The sequence below is a fragment of the Bos indicus x Bos taurus genome, chromosome 18, assembly GCF_003369695.1.
Source record: "Bos indicus x Bos taurus breed Angus x Brahman F1 hybrid chromosome 18, Bos_hybrid_MaternalHap_v2.0, whole genome shotgun sequence".
NCBI classification, from domain to species: domain Eukaryota; kingdom Metazoa; phylum Chordata; class Mammalia; order Artiodactyla; family Bovidae; genus Bos; species Bos indicus x Bos taurus.
Window position 1 is genome coordinate 22,771,863 of NC_040093.1, and position 20,156 is coordinate 22,792,018.

Below are 20,156 nucleotides of genomic sequence, written 5' to 3' on the forward strand. Positions count from 1 at the left end.
GTGTGTCGTGGTGTACTTTTTTTAGTTTGTTCTCCTATGGTGATAGTTTCTCAGCCTTTCTGCTATCAACATGTGCTTGGTGTGTGGAGTCATCTTCTCCCACTGGATAGATAATACATTTTATTTTTCGGCTAGAGATAGAAGTTTGACTGAAATGTGTGAACTGGGTCATTTGGAGCAGATTATCCAGGGCTGCTGACCTAATCCAGTAAGCACAGTACCTAGGGCCCCCACAAAGGTATTTTCATTTCTTTTAGCATCAGAAGAACAAACTGAATATAATACAGCTACGTAGCCCGAACAGCAAATAAACACGGTTGCTTTGCAAGTTTGTTCTATTTTTCTTCCTCTCCCCAACTTTTAAACAAAACCACCTCATTGGCCTAAGTTGCTGTGCTTTTCTAGCATCCTGATTAAGAGATTTGACACTGTGCAGTTTATTAGCACAGTCCTGTCCAAGACACAAATACGTACATTGGAAACCACCTAATTTGGGGGGTGGTACAACAGTTTTGAAAACCTACCGTGAACCTATTTGCAGGGCAGGAATAGAGACGCAGGTGTAAAAGAATGGACTCGTGGACCTGGCATGGGGAGAGGGTGGCACCAACTGACAGAGCAGTGCTGACATATGCACTGCTGTGTGTACAATACACGTGTCTAGTGGGAAGCTGCGGTAGCACAGGGAGCTCCGCTCAGTGCTCTGCAACGACCTAGAGAGAGCCTCACGAGGGAAGAGATGTATGTATACATACAGTTGATTCACTTTCTTGTATAGCAGAAACTAACACAACACTGTAAAGCAACCATACTGTGATTAAAAAGAAAAAAGAAAGAAATATTGAAAAAGCCAAACATTCACATACACCCTCCATAATTCTAACAACTGCCCCAGCTGGTAGGAATGTCAAGTGAGAAGGTTTACGGAAATAAGGGGGCTAATTTGCTTGCACGGTCAGAGCTGGGGTCAAGGCCTGGCTAGCAGTGTCACCTATTTCCAGCTGGATGCACCCTTCACCTGGAGACAGAAATACCATGAATGGGACTCTCAATCCTGGGGGAGAAGTTTCCTCTTGAGCTATTCTGGTAATCAGCAGGGTGAGCAATCTGAAGTGATCACCTCAATTATTTAAAAAAACACATGTGTTTCTAATTACTTTCTCAATTAAAACTAAATTTGACAATTCAGAAATTGGTAATGCCAAAATTCCTATTTTGTATGAGAATGTTTTGAATTCAGAGTATTGTAGTTCAATCAGAAAGGTGAGAATAACCAGCCCCCACCCCCCGGATGGAAACATATTCCACTCCTGCAACGTCATCGAGAATTTCTGTCCTCACTTTCCATTCTACAGTGTCTCTGAATGAGGGGAGGTTTACAGTCCAACACCTTCACCTCAACAGCTGCCATAATAGTGGTTATTTTGTAAGAGAAAGCATATAGCAAACTTGCTCAGAGCTGTCTAGTCTCCTTCCAGTGTTTCTATGTAAAATCTACCTGTTAACTGGGATTATTTTTTCAAAATCCTTGATCAGATTTTACTTTGGTGATTTACTGTTCCTCTGAACTCTTTTTGATGTCCTTAATAGCTCTACTCATGTATTTGCTTACTGAGGAATACTAGACATGTATTCTAACACTGACTTCACTTCACTAAATTTTAAGTCTGAAATAGAGTAAAATCTCAAGTATAATTTAGAAATATACCAGCAGGGTATATATCTCTAGCTAGAGACTGGAACTATAAATATCACATTTTCCATCACTTTTCCTGCTATTAATCCTACTGAGCTCATTAAATGTTATGCACCTCCTCTGGAGCTGGGCCCCCCAGGACTAAGACAAGTTACACTGAATAGCTCACTTGAGAGAGAAATTTATGATTCAAAGTTACAAGCACAGTTTTTCATAACCTGGTGGGAATAAAGGACAAAAGATGACACTTGCTTTAAGTTACCTGCAACCCTATCACTGAAGACCCAGAACATTTCTACCACAATGGTGAACTGCTAAACTGTCTCAACTGGACTCGAATCATTAGAAATCATTTCTCTTAAAAACATGTTTACTAGTGTTTAAGTATTATTACCAGTATGTCTCAGTTATTTTGCTAATTTTTTTCTAATGGACGTATCCTCCAGTTACAGAGGTGGTACGGGTAATATTTGTTAGATGAGTTAATGCTTTGAAAAGCAGATTATAAATGAAATCAAAGTTAGGAATTTTCCTACATTAAATGTAAGGACTATCTGCAGGAAGAAAAAGGTCTTATCTGCTTTCAGAACCTATGTCTTGGAAATACTAAAACTGACTCAGCTTAATCCATGAGTCTTAACACCTACGATGTTACAGATGCTGCTATTTTCTTCTCACTGAAGATGTTGGAGCAGCTCCTACTTCTGCTAAGGTAATTTTCCCACTTAACACTAATGTCACAAGTATGAAGGATATATTCATGCTGCTACATATGTTCAAAGCTTTTGATAGGGAAGGACAAGTTTTAAATGCAGATCTTCTGCTCATTTCTCTATGGTAGAAAAACAACTTTGTCCAAATTTTTCTATTTTGCATAACAAGTTTATTTTTAAAAGGTATATAGACAATAAACAAAGTAAACACACCACCAGATCTTAACTTCTGCCAAGTATTATCTCCTAGATAATACTGGAACTTCGTTAAGTTCCAGTCTCTAGACAAATTCAATAATCGTCATCTTCATCAGAGTCCATTACTTTTCTTCTGTTGAACTGGGGGGAAAATTAAACGAGTATCATGTTTCATAAAACATAACTCAGATTTTCTGAGAGAACAAATTCCTACCCACTACAGAAAGACATTTCTGTTTGTGTTTAATATAACTTAAGTGTTTCAGACCAACCAAAGAGCCTTGAAAATTAGACCCTCAATGCAACGTTCTCCCCAAACTTCCCACTGTTGTAAAACAAAAATGTCTATGGGCTAAAATGTTTGACACACTACATGCAGATGTAACACGTATTTAAAATATCAATCTTTCTTTTGTTGTGTGCTTTGGGGGAAACTTACTTTAACTGTTGTTTTCTTTTCTGTTTGTTGGCTTACTTTTTCGAGGATTTCTATTAAACCTTGTTCTGATACCTAGGATAATCAAAGAGAAAAACAGTGCTTTTTTAAGACAAAGAATTGACCTTAGCCGACTGAATCATTTGAATCCTTCCAGGATGTGGAGGTAGAGGTCAAGAAGGAAGGAGAATGGGACAGCTGGCTGAAACCACTGGCTATAACTCTTGGTTTAAGTTTCACTTAAAATCTGCTCTGCTGGTCTTCATTTGAGGGAGGAAAAGTATCCATCAGTTAGCTTCCTCAAAAAATCCAAGGTTAACAGGTATTTAAGAACCCCTTCATCACCACTAGCAGACTGACAACCACCTACACCACTGTGTTAAGTGAATGGGACAGAGATACTCCACCTCCGCACCGAGACCTTGAGAAGCTTAAAAGCAGGAGAGAAGTCACTCAAAAAAGATGAAGCCTCTGTCACCCCTCCACACGTGTTCTCAGTGTAAAGGGTTCAGAGCAGGTTGATCTCTGCAGGCTATGGTGGCGGCAGAGGGCTCCCCAGTGCTGGTGGGGCTCGTCTGGATCTTGAAGGAAGATCAGGGTTGCCAGAATATATCCCTCATGGCAGTATGGCAATGCACAGAATAACCAGGAAATTCAGCACTTCTTCATTTGCAAAACAAGCATAACTTTCCCAATTTTAATTAGTATTGCTGACAAACCTTGCTTCCATTGTAGAAGCAATTTAGGCTATCTGACCCTAATAGTCACTGGTTCCAGAACAATGTCAGAAAAGGAAAGCAGCAGAGGATTTTAGAAAAGAGAGTTATCTTTTAGGATCTACGGTAGACACTATTCTCGCCTTTAAAAACTGCTTCAACAAGAATTCTGTAACCAGAAAGAGATGAAATTGACCTTCTGAGGATACATTTTGGTAAAGTAGGTAACAACAGATTAAAACTGCCTCAAGGCAGGTCAAGCTTACCTTCCCACTTAGTTGTCCATACCGTGCCATCTGTATAAGGTAATTCTCTACTGCTTTAGTTTTCTCAGGCTTTACAAGTGCTAAGTTACTTACTAAAAAGGAAGAAGAAAATATATATATATATATATACACACACACACACACACACACACACAAACACGCACAAAAAGAAGTCAGAACTAAATGCACTTATTCCTTGAGACTAAGCACTAACATTTCTAAAGCACTTCAGACTTCTTGATGTCTTGAGACCAGCAAGGTAGGTAAGGCAGATGCTACTGTTACTCCTCTTAAAAATGCGTAAACCACAGTTCAGCTTTGTCAACCTCAGTCACGACCACAGAGAGGGAGTGGTGAACCAAGATTAAACTTGGGGGCTCAGACTCTAAGCTCCATGCTTTAAAAACAAAGCAAAACCATGACTGTTCCACGAAGAGCAATTTCTATATTGCATGCATGCTAAGTCACTTCAGTCATGTCCAACTCTTTGTGACCCCATGGACTGTAGCCCACCAGGCTCCCCTGTCCATGGGATTCTCCAGGCAAGAGCACTGGAGTAGGCTGCCATTTCCTCCTCCAGGGGATTTTCCTGACCAAGGGATCAAACCTGCATCTCCTGTGGCTCCTGCATTGCAGGCAGATTCTCTATACCGCTTGAGCCACCAGGGAAGCCCTCAAAAGCAACCCATCCTCTCGAATTTCTATATTACTACGCATATACAATCATGGTGATCCATCCAGGGCTGCATCTTCTAAGCTGGGCTTCAAGTTATAATACAGAAGATAATGTTTCATTCTGATTGGCTCATTTAACTTTTTTTATGGTTTTATTTTTTGTGATGAAAAACACAACACAAAAGGAGAATACAGGTATACCTCCTTTTACTGAGCTTCACAGATACAGCAGTCTCCACAAATGGAGGTCTGTGGCATCCCACATCCCTGCTTTGAGCAAGTCTGCTGGCACTGTTTTCCTGACAGTGTGTGCTCACTTCATGTCTTTGTGTTACATTTTGGTAATTTTCACATTTCAAAATTTCTATTGTAATTCTTATATATATTATGGTGATCTGTAATCAATGATCTTTGATGTTACTGAAAAACAAAAATTGTGACTTGCTGAAGTCTCAGATGATGATTAGCATTTTTTAGCAATAAGGTATTTTTAAATTAAGGTATGTATACTTTTTTGTTTTTTTAAGACATAATACTATTGCACTTAACAGACTATAAAACTTTTATATGCACTGGAAAGCCAAAATATTTGTATGACTTGCTTACTGTGGTGGTCTGCAACCAAAGCCAAAATATCTCCAAGATCTGCCTGGACAATAAACCAAAGCCCCCATCACCCAGGTCAACTGCTAGCAGAATTTTGTGACTGACTTGCCTGAAGAGTTATTGCCAATAAATTTTATCTAATACAGTCATCCCTTGGTATCTGAAAGGACTGGTTCTAGGATTCCCTGCAGATGCCAAAATCTGAAGATGCTCAGGTCCCTCATATAAAATGGTATACTACAATCGGCCTTCTGTACCTGTGGGTTCTGACTCTATAACAACGGAGGGCTCACTACACGCACTTGGAAATCATTTCAATAGCAGGAGAGAATGGAGCTGGAACTTTTAATAACAACTTAAGTATGTTTCTTTAGGTTTATAAACCTAACACTTCTTATAAATAATCTGTATCTCACATGCTTCTAGGTTAAACAAGAATTTAATCTAGAGATAGCAATATTTCATATACATCTCCCTATTCAAATAACTCAAACCAGTTTTATAAAGAAAACCGAAGATGCTTACACCGGGCCCGGGCTGACTGATCCAGAACTTGGGCTAAGATACTGTTTCTCATTTCTGCTTCCCTACAAGAAAAACAGGTCAAGCAAAATTAGAACTAAGCTGCCAGCATTCCTACTGAACACAGAAAAATTTAACAAGTCCATTCTTATTCAAGAGCCAGTTTTATATTTTGTGAGTTTGAAAGGTAAAACTTCAGTTTCCCAATTCAGAAGGGAGTTTCAGTTCAACCACCATTATAAATACTTATTAAGTACCCAGTGTGTGAGAAGGGCTAGAAATTTGTAGTGAGATTTCAGGCAAATACAGAGACGAATGATTAATCTGTGTAATTTTCTTAGAGATAAAGAGGCTGAGGTTCATGGAGACCATGTTAAGAAGACACAGGTAACTGTGGCCAAGGTATGACCAGATTCCACGTTTTAAGATTCTCAGTTCTAGTTTGGGGTTGGGAGGGGAGTTACAATTACACCCGTTTCTACCCTTGCATCTTCCCACCTATCCAGGCAGGAACTATTTCATATTCACAGGACAGTGATTTCAAATTTTTTTAAAGCACAAACTGTTTTTCAAATGAAGCCCTTCAAGAAATTTAATATGAACTTAACACAGAAAAAAGCAGAGATTCTTTGGCTGAATTAGAAGGCTGAATCCGCTGTACAAGGGAAACAAGAAATAAACCACTATGCAGAAAGGAAAGTATGCATTCATCAGTTTCAGCCCTGAGTGGAGAAAGAAAAAAGTGTCTCTTGACTTTAAGCTTTAGCCTTGTAGGTTTGCTGTCTGAATTCCTTCTGGAGGCAGGGTGGAGGCAGGGAAAGAACATCAAGCAGAGAATTTTAAGAGGTCTAAGGTTAGAAATGACCCTAGTGATGGCAGAAGTAAAGGTAAATCCTCTTTGGAAGAATCCAGAAGAAGAGCAATCAATTATGCAACACATCTGAATTACAGATATGTTAAAACGTGAAAAAAAATTCCCATCTTCAGAATCAGTGAAGTTCACGTAGTAGATTTATTTCCTTCTTAGCACTATCCCAGGTGCTTACCAATGTGTCTTTCCCTCTAATGTGAGCTACATACAGAAGGGAAGGAACCTTCTCCATCTTGCCTATTTCTGTAGACACAGCACAATGCCTGACCCAGAGCAGGTGCTCAGTAAGTATCTGATGGATGAACGAATGAATTAAAGGGTAGCATGGGGGACTTCCCTGGCAGTCCAGTGGTTAAGACTCTGCACTTACTATGCAGGAGGCATGAGTTCCACCCCTGGTTGGGGAACTATAATCCCACATGCTGTGTGTGTGCTGTGCCAGGTGAAAAATAAAAGGTAGCCCGGGGGCAGGGAGGGATAGGGAGTTGTTTAATAGGTATACTTCCAGTTTTGTAAGATGAAAAAGTTCTAGAAATGTGCTGCAAAGCAATGAGAATATGGTTAATACGACTGAATGATACACTCAGAAGTAGTTAAGAAGGTTAATTTTACCTTTTGTGTTTTTCATAAGAGTTAGGAAAAAAGGTAGCGTGATGGGCTAACTAACAAACTTGTCACGTGTGAGGTGCTCTGCCACGTGCTGAGATAAACTAACACCGAGGACAGGAAAAACAGTTACTATTTCTTGTGTTTAGGTGCTCAGTCACTTCAGTCGCCTCTGACTCTTTGGGACCCTATGGACTGTAGCTTGCCAGGCACCTCTGTCTATGGGATTCTTCAGGCAAGAATCCTGGGGCGGGTTCTGTACCCTTGGTTCCCCTGCGATCCTCACAACACCCCTATGAGGTAGTCCTATTAGGATGCTTATTTTAAGGTAATCACAGTTTAGCAGAGAAACATCAATCAGTAATTGCAACATGAAGTAGTAAGTACTGCAGGGTTCCATACATACTTAATTGACAAACTAATAGGCATGGGTCTGGAAAAATCCCTATGCCAGGAAGAACTTTAAGATTCACACATCTGTGAATAAAACTAAAGTAAAAAAAGAAAAAAGGTGAAACCACCCTTCAAAGAGTTCAGAGTTCCCACAGACATAGAGAACAGAGCAAGAGGTGGGCAAAGCCGGTGAAGGTGTCTAAAGTACAAACTTCTAGTTATAAATAAGCCATGGGGATGTAATATGTCATGGATAGTGGTGACTATACTTAGTATTGAATTGTATATAGTTAATAGTATTGAAAGTTGCTGAGAGTTAAATCTCAAAAGTTCTTATCACAAGGGAAAAAAAATGTGTAATTATGTGTGGTGATGGATGTTAACCAGACTTACTGTGGTGGTCACTTCATAATATAAACAAACATGGAATCAGCATGCTGTACACGGAAACTAATGTTAAATCAATTATTTCTTAATTAAAAAAAAGGGAGGGCCCCTCTACATTCAGAGTTCCAGCCGGTACCTGTGCTTTGCTTCCTGTTGTGCTGCATCGCCAGGATCCTGAAAAAAAACAATTTTATCTTTTAGAAATTTCACGGGTGGTGGGGGAGGGAAGGAACTATTTTATTTCGTTATTTTATTTTGTTTCTGGTACCTAACAGGCTCCTGCAGTGGTAGAGATGGGTTTACAAAATAATTAAAAGCTGGGCCTCACAGAAGTAAAAAGATAAGTTTCCACTTACTACAATTGTTTTGATGAACTTCTAAAGTCTCAATCTAACAGAATGTTTTAGAATACAAACAGATACTAAGGAGAAGAGCCCCTCTTACGAAACCGTATTTAACGTGTAAAGAATAATTTCTGGAAAAGAAAATGTGCTTCGGTATTGGGGACGTTGATGATCAAACAACGTTCCCTTCCAGGCTATCCCGCTGCATCCCTAACACTTCACTCCGGGTTTCCGCACAGCAGAGTCATTAGTTGGGCGTTTCATCTCCGGGGTTAGTGTTCAGTGCCTGGCTCTCAGGACTGTCAACTCCGTCGGGCGATGTTCCCCGCTGTACCCTCTGCACCTGGCACAAGGAAGACCCCCCAGAAGATGTCTGTCGACCCCTCGGGTCGAACCAACTGTATTCTAAACAACATTCGGCTGGAACACTAGTCAAGTAGGCTAGGTCCATTAGCTAAGGGCACCGAGAGACCGGAGAAGCTGAGCATTCCGCTCGGGACGCAAGACGGCCGGGCGGGTGAGAGACGGCCCGCGCCCGACCAGCCCGGGGCAGCACGTGGTTCGGTGGCCGCCCGAGCCCCCTCGCGACGGGCAGAGGGGCCGAGACGGCTCGGAGGCTACCAGAAGGCCGCCGCGGGCGGAGGCGGGGTCCTGGCCCCGGGGCAGAGACGCCTGGAGCCTCCGCTGGGGGGCCGCGCCCTCTATCTCGGGTGAGGGCGGCGCCCAGCAGCGGACAGGCTGGGCGGGTGTTGGGCTCGCTCACCCCGTGCTTCGCCTGCAGCTCGGCCAGCCTCTGCTTCCTCAGCGCCTCGAGCTCCTGCTCCGCCATGCTGCGGCCGGCCCGGGCGAGCAGCAGCAAACACGCTCCGACTCTCTCCGAGGGAACGCCGGCAGTCCCTCTGCGCGCGCACCGCCCTCCGCACTGCGCAGGCGCCCGCAGCGCCCAGGCATCACCAATCAAGCCTAGAGCCGCGCAGCCCGCCCCAGCCAGGGACTGGGGAGAAGCCGGAATCCGCGATTGCAGGCGGTGGGAGGTAGGGCAGAACTGCTGCGCCGAGCCTTCCCGAGCTCGGTTCTTGCTCCCAGCTGCAAGCGTGTGCTCAGCGGGCGTGGACGCCGGCAGGGTTAAGATCCGGCTGTGTGTGGGAAAAGATAATAACCCAGAAACAGGCTACCATCAACAACTATCAATCAGTTCAGTTCAGTCGCTCAGTCGTGTCTGACTCTTTGCGACCCCATAAATCGCAGCATGCCAGGCCTCCTGTCCATCACCAGCTCCCTGAGTTCACTCAAACTCATGTCCATCGAGTCGGTGATGCCATCCAGCCATCTCATCCTCTGTCGTCCCCTTCTCCTCCTGCCCCCAATCCCTCCCAGCATCAGAGTCTTTTCCAATGAGTCAACTCTTCGTATGAAGTGGCCAAAGTACTGGAGTTTCAGCTTCAGTATCAGTCCTTCCAATGAACACCCAGGACTGATCTCCTTTAGGATGGACTGGCTGGATGTCCTTGCAGTCCAAGGGACACTCAAGAGTCTTCTCCAACACCACAGTTCAAAAGCATCAATTCTTTGGCGCTCAGCTTTCTTCACAGTCCAACTCTCACATCCATACATGACCACTGGAAAAACCATAGTCTTGACCAGACGGACCTTAGTTGGCAAAGTAATATCTCTGCTTTTCAATATACTATCTAGGTTGGTCATAACTTTCCTTCCAAGGAGTAAGCATCTTTTAATTTCATGGCTGCAATCACCATATGCAGTGATTTTGGAGTCCCAAAAAATAAAGTTGGACACTGTTTCCACTGTTTCCCCATCTATTTGCTATGAAGTGATGGGACTAGATGCCATGATCTTAGTTTTCTGAATGTTGAGCTTTAAGCCAACTTTTTCACTCTCCTCTTATACTTTCATCAAGAGGCTTTTTAGTCCTCTTCACTTTCTGCCATAAGGGTGGTGTCATATGCATATCTGAGGTTATTGATATTTCTCCCGGCAATCTTGATTCCAGCTTCTGCTTCTTCCAGCGTTTCTCATGATGTACTCTGTATATAAGTTAAATAAGCAGGGTGACAATATACAGCCTTGACATACTCCTTTTCCTATTTGGAACCAGTCTGTTGTTCCATGTCCAGTTCTGAGTGTTGCTTCCTGACCTGCATACAGGTTTCTCAAGAGGCAGATCAGGTGGTCTGGTATTTCCATCTCTTTCAGAATTTTCCACAACTATAACTGTAGGTAAAATTTGTTAAGCCTATAATGTGCTAGGCTCCTGTTATCCCCTTTGGTGGATAAGGATCCGGGTGCTTAGACTAAGTGGAATGATGGAAAATGTGCTGAAACTGGACGGCAGTGATGGTTGCACAATTTTGTTTTCCTTAGCCATCACCAGAATTTTGTCCATCCCTTGGGTTGGATGAACTCATCTTCTAGAAAACATTAAGCTAGTAGTCTAGATCCACAAGGGAATTTAGTTCACCAACTAGGGATGGAACCCGTGCCCCTTGCAGTAGAAGCCATAGTCTTAATCACTGAAACCCGATGAAGGCCCATAATTCTTAAATTTGTTGCTGCTGTTGCTAAGTCGATTCAGTTGTGTCCCACTCTGTGCGACCCCATAGATGGCAGCTCATCAGGCTCCCCCGTCCCTGGGATTCTCCAGGCAAGAACACTGGAGTGGGTTGCCATTTCCTTCTCCAATGCATGAAAGTGAAAAGTGAAAGTGAAGTTGCTCAGTCGTGTCCGACTCTTCACAACCCCATGGACTGCAGCCTACCAGGCTCCTCCGCCCATGGGATTTTCCAGGCAAGAATACTGGAGTGGGGTGCCATTGCCTTCTCCGCTTAAATTTGTTAAGAAATGTTAAATTGTACACTGAAAATGGATTGAGGGTGGGACTGGAGCAAACAGAGACTCGCTGGTCATCCTGCATGGAGAAGCCAAGTTAAAACAAACTTGGGAGGCTGAAGTTGGGAATCAGACGAGTCTGGCTTCCCTGTTAGCTCAGTTGGTAAAGAATCCGCCTGCAATGCAGGGAACCCCGGTTTGATTCCTGGGTCGGGAAGATCCACTGGAGAAGGGATAGGCTACCCACTCCAGTATTCTTGGGCTTCCCCTGTGGCTCAGCTGGTAAAGAATCCCCCTGCAGTGTGGGAGACCTGGGTCCAATCCCTGGGTTGGGAAGATCCCCTGGAAAAGGGGAAGGCTACCCACTCCAGTATTCTGGCCTGGAGAATTCCATGGACTGTATGGTCCATGGGGTCGCAAAAAGTCAGACACGACTGAGTGGCTTTCACTTTCACTTTCTTTCCTCAGAGGTTGGCACAGGAGCTATGAAATGTGGTGTGAACTGTGGGGACACTCCCAACACACACACACACACACACATGCTCACACACAAACATGCACACACGAACACTCAGGGCTGTCCTGGGATGAATTCCCTGGCAGTAAGATTGTGCACTTCGGGCCTGGAGACATTGGTTCCTGCTGGGGGGAATGTTAGCTCCCTAACCCTGTGACATGCTTGTTTTCTTGGTTGTAGCAAAATATAATACGTCATTTACCATTTTAACCAACTTTAAGTGTACAGTTCAGTAGTGTTAAATACATTCACCTTGTACGATCTCTACTATGCTTTTCATTTTGTAAAACTGAAACTGCTGCTGCTGCTGCTGCTAAGTCGCTTCAGTCATGTCCGACTCTGTGCGACTCCATAGACGGAAGCCCACCAGGCTCCCCCATCCCTGGGATTCTCCAGGCAAGAACACTGGAGTGGGTTGCCATTTCCTTCTCCAATGCATGAAAGTGAAAAGTGAAAGTGAAGTCGATCAGTCCTGTCCGACTCTTAGCGACCCCATGGACTACAGCCTACCAGGCTCCTCCATCCATGGGATTTTCCAGGCAAGAGTACTGGAGTGGGGTGCCATTGCCTTCTCCAAAACTGAAACTATGCCCTATAAACAACAACTCCCAATGCCCTATAAATAACAACTCCCAATACCCTCTTCCTCCAGACCTTGAACCATTTTACCTTCTGATTCTACAAATTTGCCTATGATAGGTGTAAGGCGAGTGCAGAGAAAAAGAGAGCAAGCAGGGCAGTCACGCAAGAAAAGGAAATTTATTAGAGGGAAAAGAGAGGGCGAGTGGCTCTTAAGGAGGACCAGTATTCTTCCTTTCTGATGGAGTCCTTCTTATACCCAACCAATGAAAAAATTCTCTGAAGGGATGGTCAAGTAGCAGGAGGTCTGTAATCTGGTGGTCTTGAAGCTTTGGGAAGATAGGCCCCAGTGAAATAACAGGATGCTATTTGGGCAATTTGGTCAGTCTCACAGATCACTGTGATTTATTCCTTATTTGTGAGGTCGACATAACGAGCCATCTTATCAATGAGACCCTATTTGGGCCCTATCAACAGGTACCTCATGAAATGGAATCGTACTATTTGTCCTTTTGTGACTAGCTTCTTTCACTTGGCATGTGTTCAGGGTTCATCCATGCTGTACCCTGTGTCAGAATTTTCTTCCTTTTTGAGAGTGAATAATGTTTCTCCCTTCTTCCCTCCCTTTTCTTGAATATACTTTCTAGTCATTTTAGTATTTTGCTGTTTTTTTCCCCCAAGGAACTCAAAATTTATCAGTATTGATTACTTTTTAAATCTATTTTTGTCAATTTCTACCTAATTTTCATATTTCCACTGTTATTTTCTTTTCAGTTCCTTCAGATGAACATTCTATATGTTCATTTTTATTCTTTCTTATTTAATAATGAAAACATTAAGCAATTAATTTACTTGTGAATACATATACACATATATAAAACTATATATATATATATACACATAGTCTTATTTACATATTATAGTTATACATATTAATAGTGTTATTTTTTCCCTTTCACAATGTCTTAAAATGGTTTCCTATTTTGTAAAACCATGGTCAAAATAATATGGTTTTAGAAAGTCACTTATTTATGAGGAAAGCTAGCTATTCCTGATGCACTCCTACCCAACACATTTTTAGTTCCCCAAAGGTAAACCTAGCTGACTCTGTAGATATTCTTTCATTTATTCTTTTATTAACTGTGTATTGAGATTAAAAACATCAGGTAGTGAGGACAGGAGTGGTGTCAGAGAAGTGTTCATTGAGATGGTGACTTTTGAATAAGGACCTGAAGGAAGAGAGACAGAGAGTCACAAAGATATCATATGGAAGAGAATCCAGGGAGAAGGGACAGAAATGCAAGGACCTTGAAGTTGAAGCCTGCAATGTTTAAGGAACTGCAGGGATACCATTGAGGCTGGACCATGAACTATGGGCATGGGGAGAAGGCAAATGCAGAATCATGAAATAAGTTAAGAGGATATATATTTAAATAATATACCTATGCTGTTATGTCTTCATTTATATAATTTAGACATTTTCCTAATGTCTTAGGAAATGACTTAGGAAATGTCTAAGCATAACATCCATGACGGCTAAGGATTTAACACACTGCACAACCCTTGTTTCTCTCCCTTAGTTTCTTAATACACATATTACTATTTTTAGTTTCAAAGTTATTGATTGTTCTATCTTTAAGCAATACACTTACAACTTGTATTTCTTATTTCATCAGGTATAGATAGTGTCTCTTGACTCCTAGCTTTAAAGATGAAGAAGACATCAGCATCTCTGTCCTCCCAGTAAGTTCACATCCTTTTTTCTACATTCCCAGGTTCTGTTATCTGTGCTGCATCTTATTGATATTCTAATCTGTAATCATAATTGAGGGGCTTCCCCGGTGGCTCAGACAGTAAAGCGTCTGCCTGCAGTGCGGGAGACCTGGGTTCAATCCCTGGGTTGGGAAGATCCCCTGGAGAAGGAAATGGCGACCCACTCCAGTACTCTTGCCTGGAAAATTCCGTGGACTGAGGAGCCTGGTAGGCTACAGTCCGTGGGGTCACAAAGAGTCGGACACGACTGAGCGAAATTGAATCTTTTTCCGTCCTTTTTATTGAGATATAAGTGACCTACAGCCCTGTATAAGTTTAAGGTGTACAGCATAATGATTTAACTTACATACATTGTGAAATGATTATGACAATAAGTTTAGTGAATATGTATCATCTCATATATTCAGTGCTCAGTAGCTTCAGTTGTGTCTGACTCTTTGCAACCTATGGACTGTACCCCAGCAGGCTCCTCTGTCCATGGGATCCTCCAGGCAAGAATACTGGAGTCGGTTGCCGTGCCCTCCTCCAGGGAATCTTCCCAACTTGGTAATTGAACCCATATTTCCAGCGTCTCCTGCATTGCTGGCAGGTTCCTTTTCCACTGAGCCACCTGGGAAGCCCCATCATCTCACATAGGTACAAAATAAAAGAAAAAGGAAAAAAAAAGTTTTTTTTCCTTGTGATGAAAACTTTTAGGATTTACTTTCTTAACAACTGTCATATATAATCTATGGCAATGTTAATTATGTGAATCATGTTGTACATTACATCCTTAGCACTTCTAAGTATGTAACTTTTGACCACTTTCATCCAATTCCTGCCCTCTTAAACCCCCTTCTTTGCCTCTGGTAGCCACAAATCTGATCTCTTTTTCTATGAGTTTGTTTGTTCGAAGTATAATTGACCTACAACACTATGTTAGCTCCTGGTGTACAACACAGTGAATCAGTATTTCTATGCATTACAAAATGATCACAACAACAAGTTTAGATACTGTCTGTCACCATACATGGATGTGTGTGCTCAGCTGTGTCTGACTCTTTCACCCATTGACTGGAGCGTGCAAGACTCCTCTGCCCATTGAATTTTCTAGTCTAGAATACTGGAGTGGGTGGCCATTTCCTGATCCCCAAACATAGATATGACATAATTATTGACTATATTCTCCATGCTGTACACGTCATCCTGTGACTCATTTATTTTGTAACTGGAAGTTTGTGCCTCTTGATCTCCCTCACATATTTCATTGCTCCTTCTAACCCCTCCTCTTCTCGAGCAACCACTTGTTTGCTCTCTGCATCTATGACTTTGTTTTGATATTATCCGTGACTGCTTTTCAGTTCACTGTTTCAGATTCCACATACAAGTGAAATCATACGGTGTTTGTCTTTCTCCATCTGACACTTCATGTAGCATGGTACCCTCTAGGTTCATCCATGTTGTTGCAAATAGCAGGATTTCCTTCTTTTTTATGACTGAATGATATTGTGTTGTTTATATATGCCTCATTTTCTTTATTCATTCATCCACTCATGGCCACTCAGCTTGTTTCCATGTCACAGCTATTGTGTATAATGCTATTGTGTATAATGCTGCAGTGAAATGGGGAGTGCCTTTGTTTTTCTTTATCAAAGAAAATCGAACATTTCTTTTCAACTCTCCATCATGTCGTGTGTTCTGACGGACTCCACTCTTATCATCAGATACCTGTCTTATAAAGGCCTTCCTCCCCCCTCTTTAATTTGGGCAGGTTTCTCTCTATGCTTGCTGCGTCCCTGTCCTTCTGGATTTATTTCTTGGATTCTCTGTTTTCTAGCCCTCATCCAGTTTTTTTTTTTTTTTAATTCCATTTAAAATTTTTATTTATTTTTGGCTGCCTTGGGTCTTCACTGTTGCAGGCAGACTGTCTCATTGCAGCACGTGGGGGCTACTCTTTGTTGTAATGTATGGGCTTGTCATTGCAGTGGCTTTTCTTGTTGTAGAGCTCTGGCTTTAGGGCACATGGGCCTCAGTAGTTGCAGTCCCTGGGCTCAGTAGTTGTGGCATGTGAAATCCTCTCCGAACAGTGATTGACCCAGTGTTCCCTGCATTGGCAGGCAGATTCTTAACTGGACCACCAGAGAAGTCCTACATTCTAGTTGTTTATTTGTTTATGGCTATACTGGGTCCTGCACTGGCAGGCAGATTCTTAACCACTGGACCACCAGGGAAAGCCTAAATTCGATTTATTTATTTATGGCTACCCTGGTGGCTCAGACAGTAAAGCATCTGTCTACAATGTGGGAGACCTGGGTTCAATCCCTGGGTCGGGAAGATCCGCAGGAGAAGGAAATGGCAATCCACTCCAGTACTGTTGCCTGGAAAATTCCATGGACAGAGGAGCCTGGTAGGCTACAGTCCAAGGGGTCACAAAGAGTCAGACACGACTGAGCGACTTCACTTTCACTTTCATGCTGGGTTCTCATTGCTGCACTCAGGCTTTCTCTAGTTGAGGTAAGTGGGGGCTGCTCCCTGGTTGCGATGCACAAGCTTCTCATTTCCGTGGCTTCTCTTGTTGTAGACCCTGGGTTCTGGGGTGCACAGGCTTCACTAGTTGTGGCACATGGGCTTAGCTGCCCTTCAGCATGTGGAATCTTCCCAGACTAGGCATCGAACCTGTCCCCTACACTGGTAGGTACATTGTCAACCACTAGACCACCAGGGACGTTCCCTCATCTTGCCTCAACTAGAGAAAGCCCCCACTGACCTCAACTAGAGAAACCCTGACTGCAGCAACGAGAGTCCAGCATAGCCATAAATAAATAGAATTTAGGATTTCCCTGGTGTTCCACATTTTCAAGTAAATTTCTAAGAAAAAAAGCTAGTAGGTAAGATTTCTATGTCCTTGCATGTCTGAATATTTATCTTATACTTTAATTGCTTGGTTGATTATAAACTTATAGACAAAAGAGTTTTCTGTCTGAATTATTTTAAATTAAAAAAATTTAAATTATTTGCCATTTTCACTCTGTATGATAGGCTCCAGTTTCATCCACCTCATTAGAACTGATTCAAATGTATTCTTTTTAATGGCCGAGTAATATTCCATTGTGTGTATGTGCCATTTTCTTTTATAACTTTGTTATGTATTCGTTGTATTTTTGAAATTCCTTAACTTTGCATTTTGGAAAACAATAAATATTAAAAAAAATGGAAGGAATGGTAGAAAGAACACTTGTATGTCCTTCACATAGCTCCACTAATCATTAAGATTTTGCCACGTTTGCTGTATCTGTCTATACACATGTGCTGTGCATGCATACACACACACACACACACACACACACACACAAATGTGCATACACAGACACAGTTTTTCTAAACCATTTGAATGTAACTTTCAGGTAGCGTGTCACTTCACCCCTAAGTATATGTAGCCTATGAAAAACACATTCTCATGCACACCTACAATTATTACACTCAGTAAATTAATGTAGATAAAATGGCATTATCTAATTGATGTACAACCCACTGTTGTTGCTAATTGTTCAAATAAACTTCACCACAATTGCTTGTTTTCTTGTCCGTCCATGATTCAATTGTATTTATTACTCAGTCTCTTTGAAGGTATTGATGGGTCTCATCTGTTTTCTCAGATTTGGTGTTGGTGATAATAAAATCTTAATTTTGTTCCTTCATATATTTTTTTCCTTCTGGAAGCTTTTAGAATATTTTTCTTTTTTGCCCAATGTTCTAAAATTTTGCAAACATGTGGGTCTTTAAAAAGTCTTTGTGGGGGACTTCCCTGGTGGTCTAGGGGTTAAGAATCTGCCTTCCGATGCAAAGGATGCCAATTTGATCCCTGGTTGGGGAACTAAGATCCTACATGCTGCCAGCCCGTATTGAAAGGTTGTTGTTGAATCACGCGAATACACCAGGATTCTTGGCCCCCGGAGGAGAAGAATTCAATCCGGGGCCAGAGATGAGGCTTGATCACTCAGAGCTTTTGTGAAATAAAGTTTTATTAATGTATAAAGGAGATAGAGAAAGCTTCTGACATAGGCACCAGAAGGGGCAGAAAGAGTACCCCCTTGCTAGTGTTAACAATGAGGTTATATAATCCAAAGAATGTCTGGAGGTTGTAAAGACCTCATCAGACCCACTCCCATAATTTACATTTTAAGATAACACTGTCCTCAGGCAAGATACATCCTTGTAAAGACCAGGTCTACTCCCATAATTAACATTTTAAGATAACAGAAGGTCGAATCCAAAGACTGTCCTTAGGCAGGATACATTATTGTTATATAATCCTAAGGAATGTGGAGAAAGAAAAAAGTTTGTCCTTTCTTCCTCCTTGAGAATTCCAGACCCTTCTCTCCTTGGGGACCCCTAGACTCCCTATCAACCTGCCTAGGAAATAACTCTCTCAGTATGCTACAAGTAGAGAAGCCTGAGAGCAACTAAGAGCTGATGCAGCCAAATATATATATATATATATATATATATATATATATATATATAAAGTAAAGGGCTTCCCTGGTGGCTCAGGGAAATTGGGAGTGCCTTTGGTAAAGAATCCACCTGGAGTGTGAGAGACCTGGGTTTGGTCCCTGGGTTGAGAAGATCCTCTGGAGAAGGGCATGACAACTCATTCCAATATTCTTGCCTGGAGAGTCCCCAGGCCAGAATAGTGGATATACTTTTAAAAGTCCTTATACTATTTGCTTCATAGATTCTTTCTGTCTGAAAACTTGTAACTTTAACTTTGGGAGCTTTTATTGTATTGTTCATTTGATAATGTTTCTCTTCTGATTGCTATCTTTGTCTGTCTAGATTGCTTATAAAACTGGACTTCCCCAATACAGCTTCCGTGTCTTTTTCATGTCTTCCACCTCACGATCTTATAGCTCTGCTTTCTGGAAGATTTTTTCTGTTTTATCTTCTGAACCTTCTATTCAATTTACCTCAGCATCATATTTCCACTTTATACCAGTCTCCCTCCCACCTGTTTAAATATTTTGGCCACACTTGGTCTTTGTTGCAGTGCACGGGCTTCTCTAGCTGTGGCGCAGAGGCTCAGTAGTTGTGGCGCATGGGCTCAGTTACTCCGAGGCATTGAACCTCGGGCCCCTGCATTGCAAGGTGGATTCTTTTTTTTTTTTTTTGCAAGTTGGATTCTTAACCACTGGACCACCAGGGAAAGTCCTAAGAGCGCTTTCTTGTTCTCTGATTGTGCCATTTACTTAGTAGCTTGTTCTAGATTTTGAATGCAAAACTTCCTGAGTATAGTTATGATAATAATTAGAAAAAAATTTAAACTCGCTTCTGTTTCCTGAGTTAGTTCTCTTTCCTCTGGAGGTTTTTTCCCTTCTTGCTTGTGGTACTTTCTTATGGCAGCCCTTAGCAAATTAATACACATATCTGTCTCTCTTTCTGTCTTTTCCTCCCTTCCTTCTTCTCCTTCCTTCTTTCTTTTTCTTCCTCCTCCTCCTCCCGTTACTTCTTCTTTGTTATTAAATTTCTTGCTGTAAGAACTGTCAGATGTTTCACTTGCAGAGTTGATTGTGCATTCTGATCAAGGGTAGAGGTAAGGACTGGACTGTTTAAGACAGAGCCTTTTGAATAACCTCTGTGTTTTTGGCCCAGTCTTGTGTCCTCTGTCTTCTGCCTCTCTGGAATTCTGTTGGGAAGACCAGCAACCTCCTTGTGGTGAGTCATCTGTTGTTACTACTATATCAGCTTGACACAGTCTCACAATTTTTTTTACAGCTTTCTTCTACTGATGGACAACTTCCTGGTGATTTATTCCCATTTTAGTCCTTTACTACCATTTTTGTAGGGTCTTGAAAATAAAGGAACAAAGTGAAAGTCACGTCCAACTCTTTGCAACACCATGGACTATACAGTCCATGGAATTCTCCTGGCCACACTACTGGAGTGGGTAGCCTTTCCCTTCTCCAGCGGATCTTCCCAACCCAGGGATCGAACCCAGGTCTCCCACATTGCAGGCAGGTTCTTTACCAGCTGAG

The 20,156-nt window shown here is 42.0% G+C and overlaps 1 protein-coding gene across 1 annotated transcript; it reads right to left on the reverse strand.

The window, feature by feature from the left end:
- Positions 1-2,556: 2,556 nt before the first annotated feature.
- Positions 2,557-9,360, reverse strand: PDCD5 (programmed cell death 5). Its single transcript, XM_027516020.1, has 6 exons — positions 9,193-9,360; positions 8,222-8,259; positions 5,832-5,893; positions 4,026-4,117; positions 3,047-3,118; positions 2,557-2,748 (listed from the first exon to the last, which is right to left on the reverse strand). Exons 1-6 carry the CDS (start codon positions 9,256-9,258, stop codon positions 2,701-2,703), a joined length of 378 nt encoding a protein of 125 aa, XP_027371821.1. The 5' UTR covers positions 9,259-9,360; the 3' UTR covers positions 2,557-2,700.
- Positions 9,361-20,156: the final 10,796 nt, after the last annotated feature.

Bases quoted from the DNA above. Each gene is read 5' to 3' on its own strand.
- PDCD5 (XM_027516020.1), bottom strand. From the start codon at position 9,258: ATGGCGGAGCAGGAGCTCGAGGCGCTGAGGAAGCAGAGGCTGGCCGAG. The intron at 4,118-5,831 runs GTAAGCATCTTC...CTTCCTTTTTAG, and splicing joins TCAGTCAGCCCGGGCCCGGT to TAAGTAACTTAGCACTTGTA. The intron at 3,119-4,025 runs GTAAGCTTGACC...TGATTATCCTAG, and splicing joins ATGGACAACTAAGTGGGAAG to GTATCAGAACAAGGTTTAAT.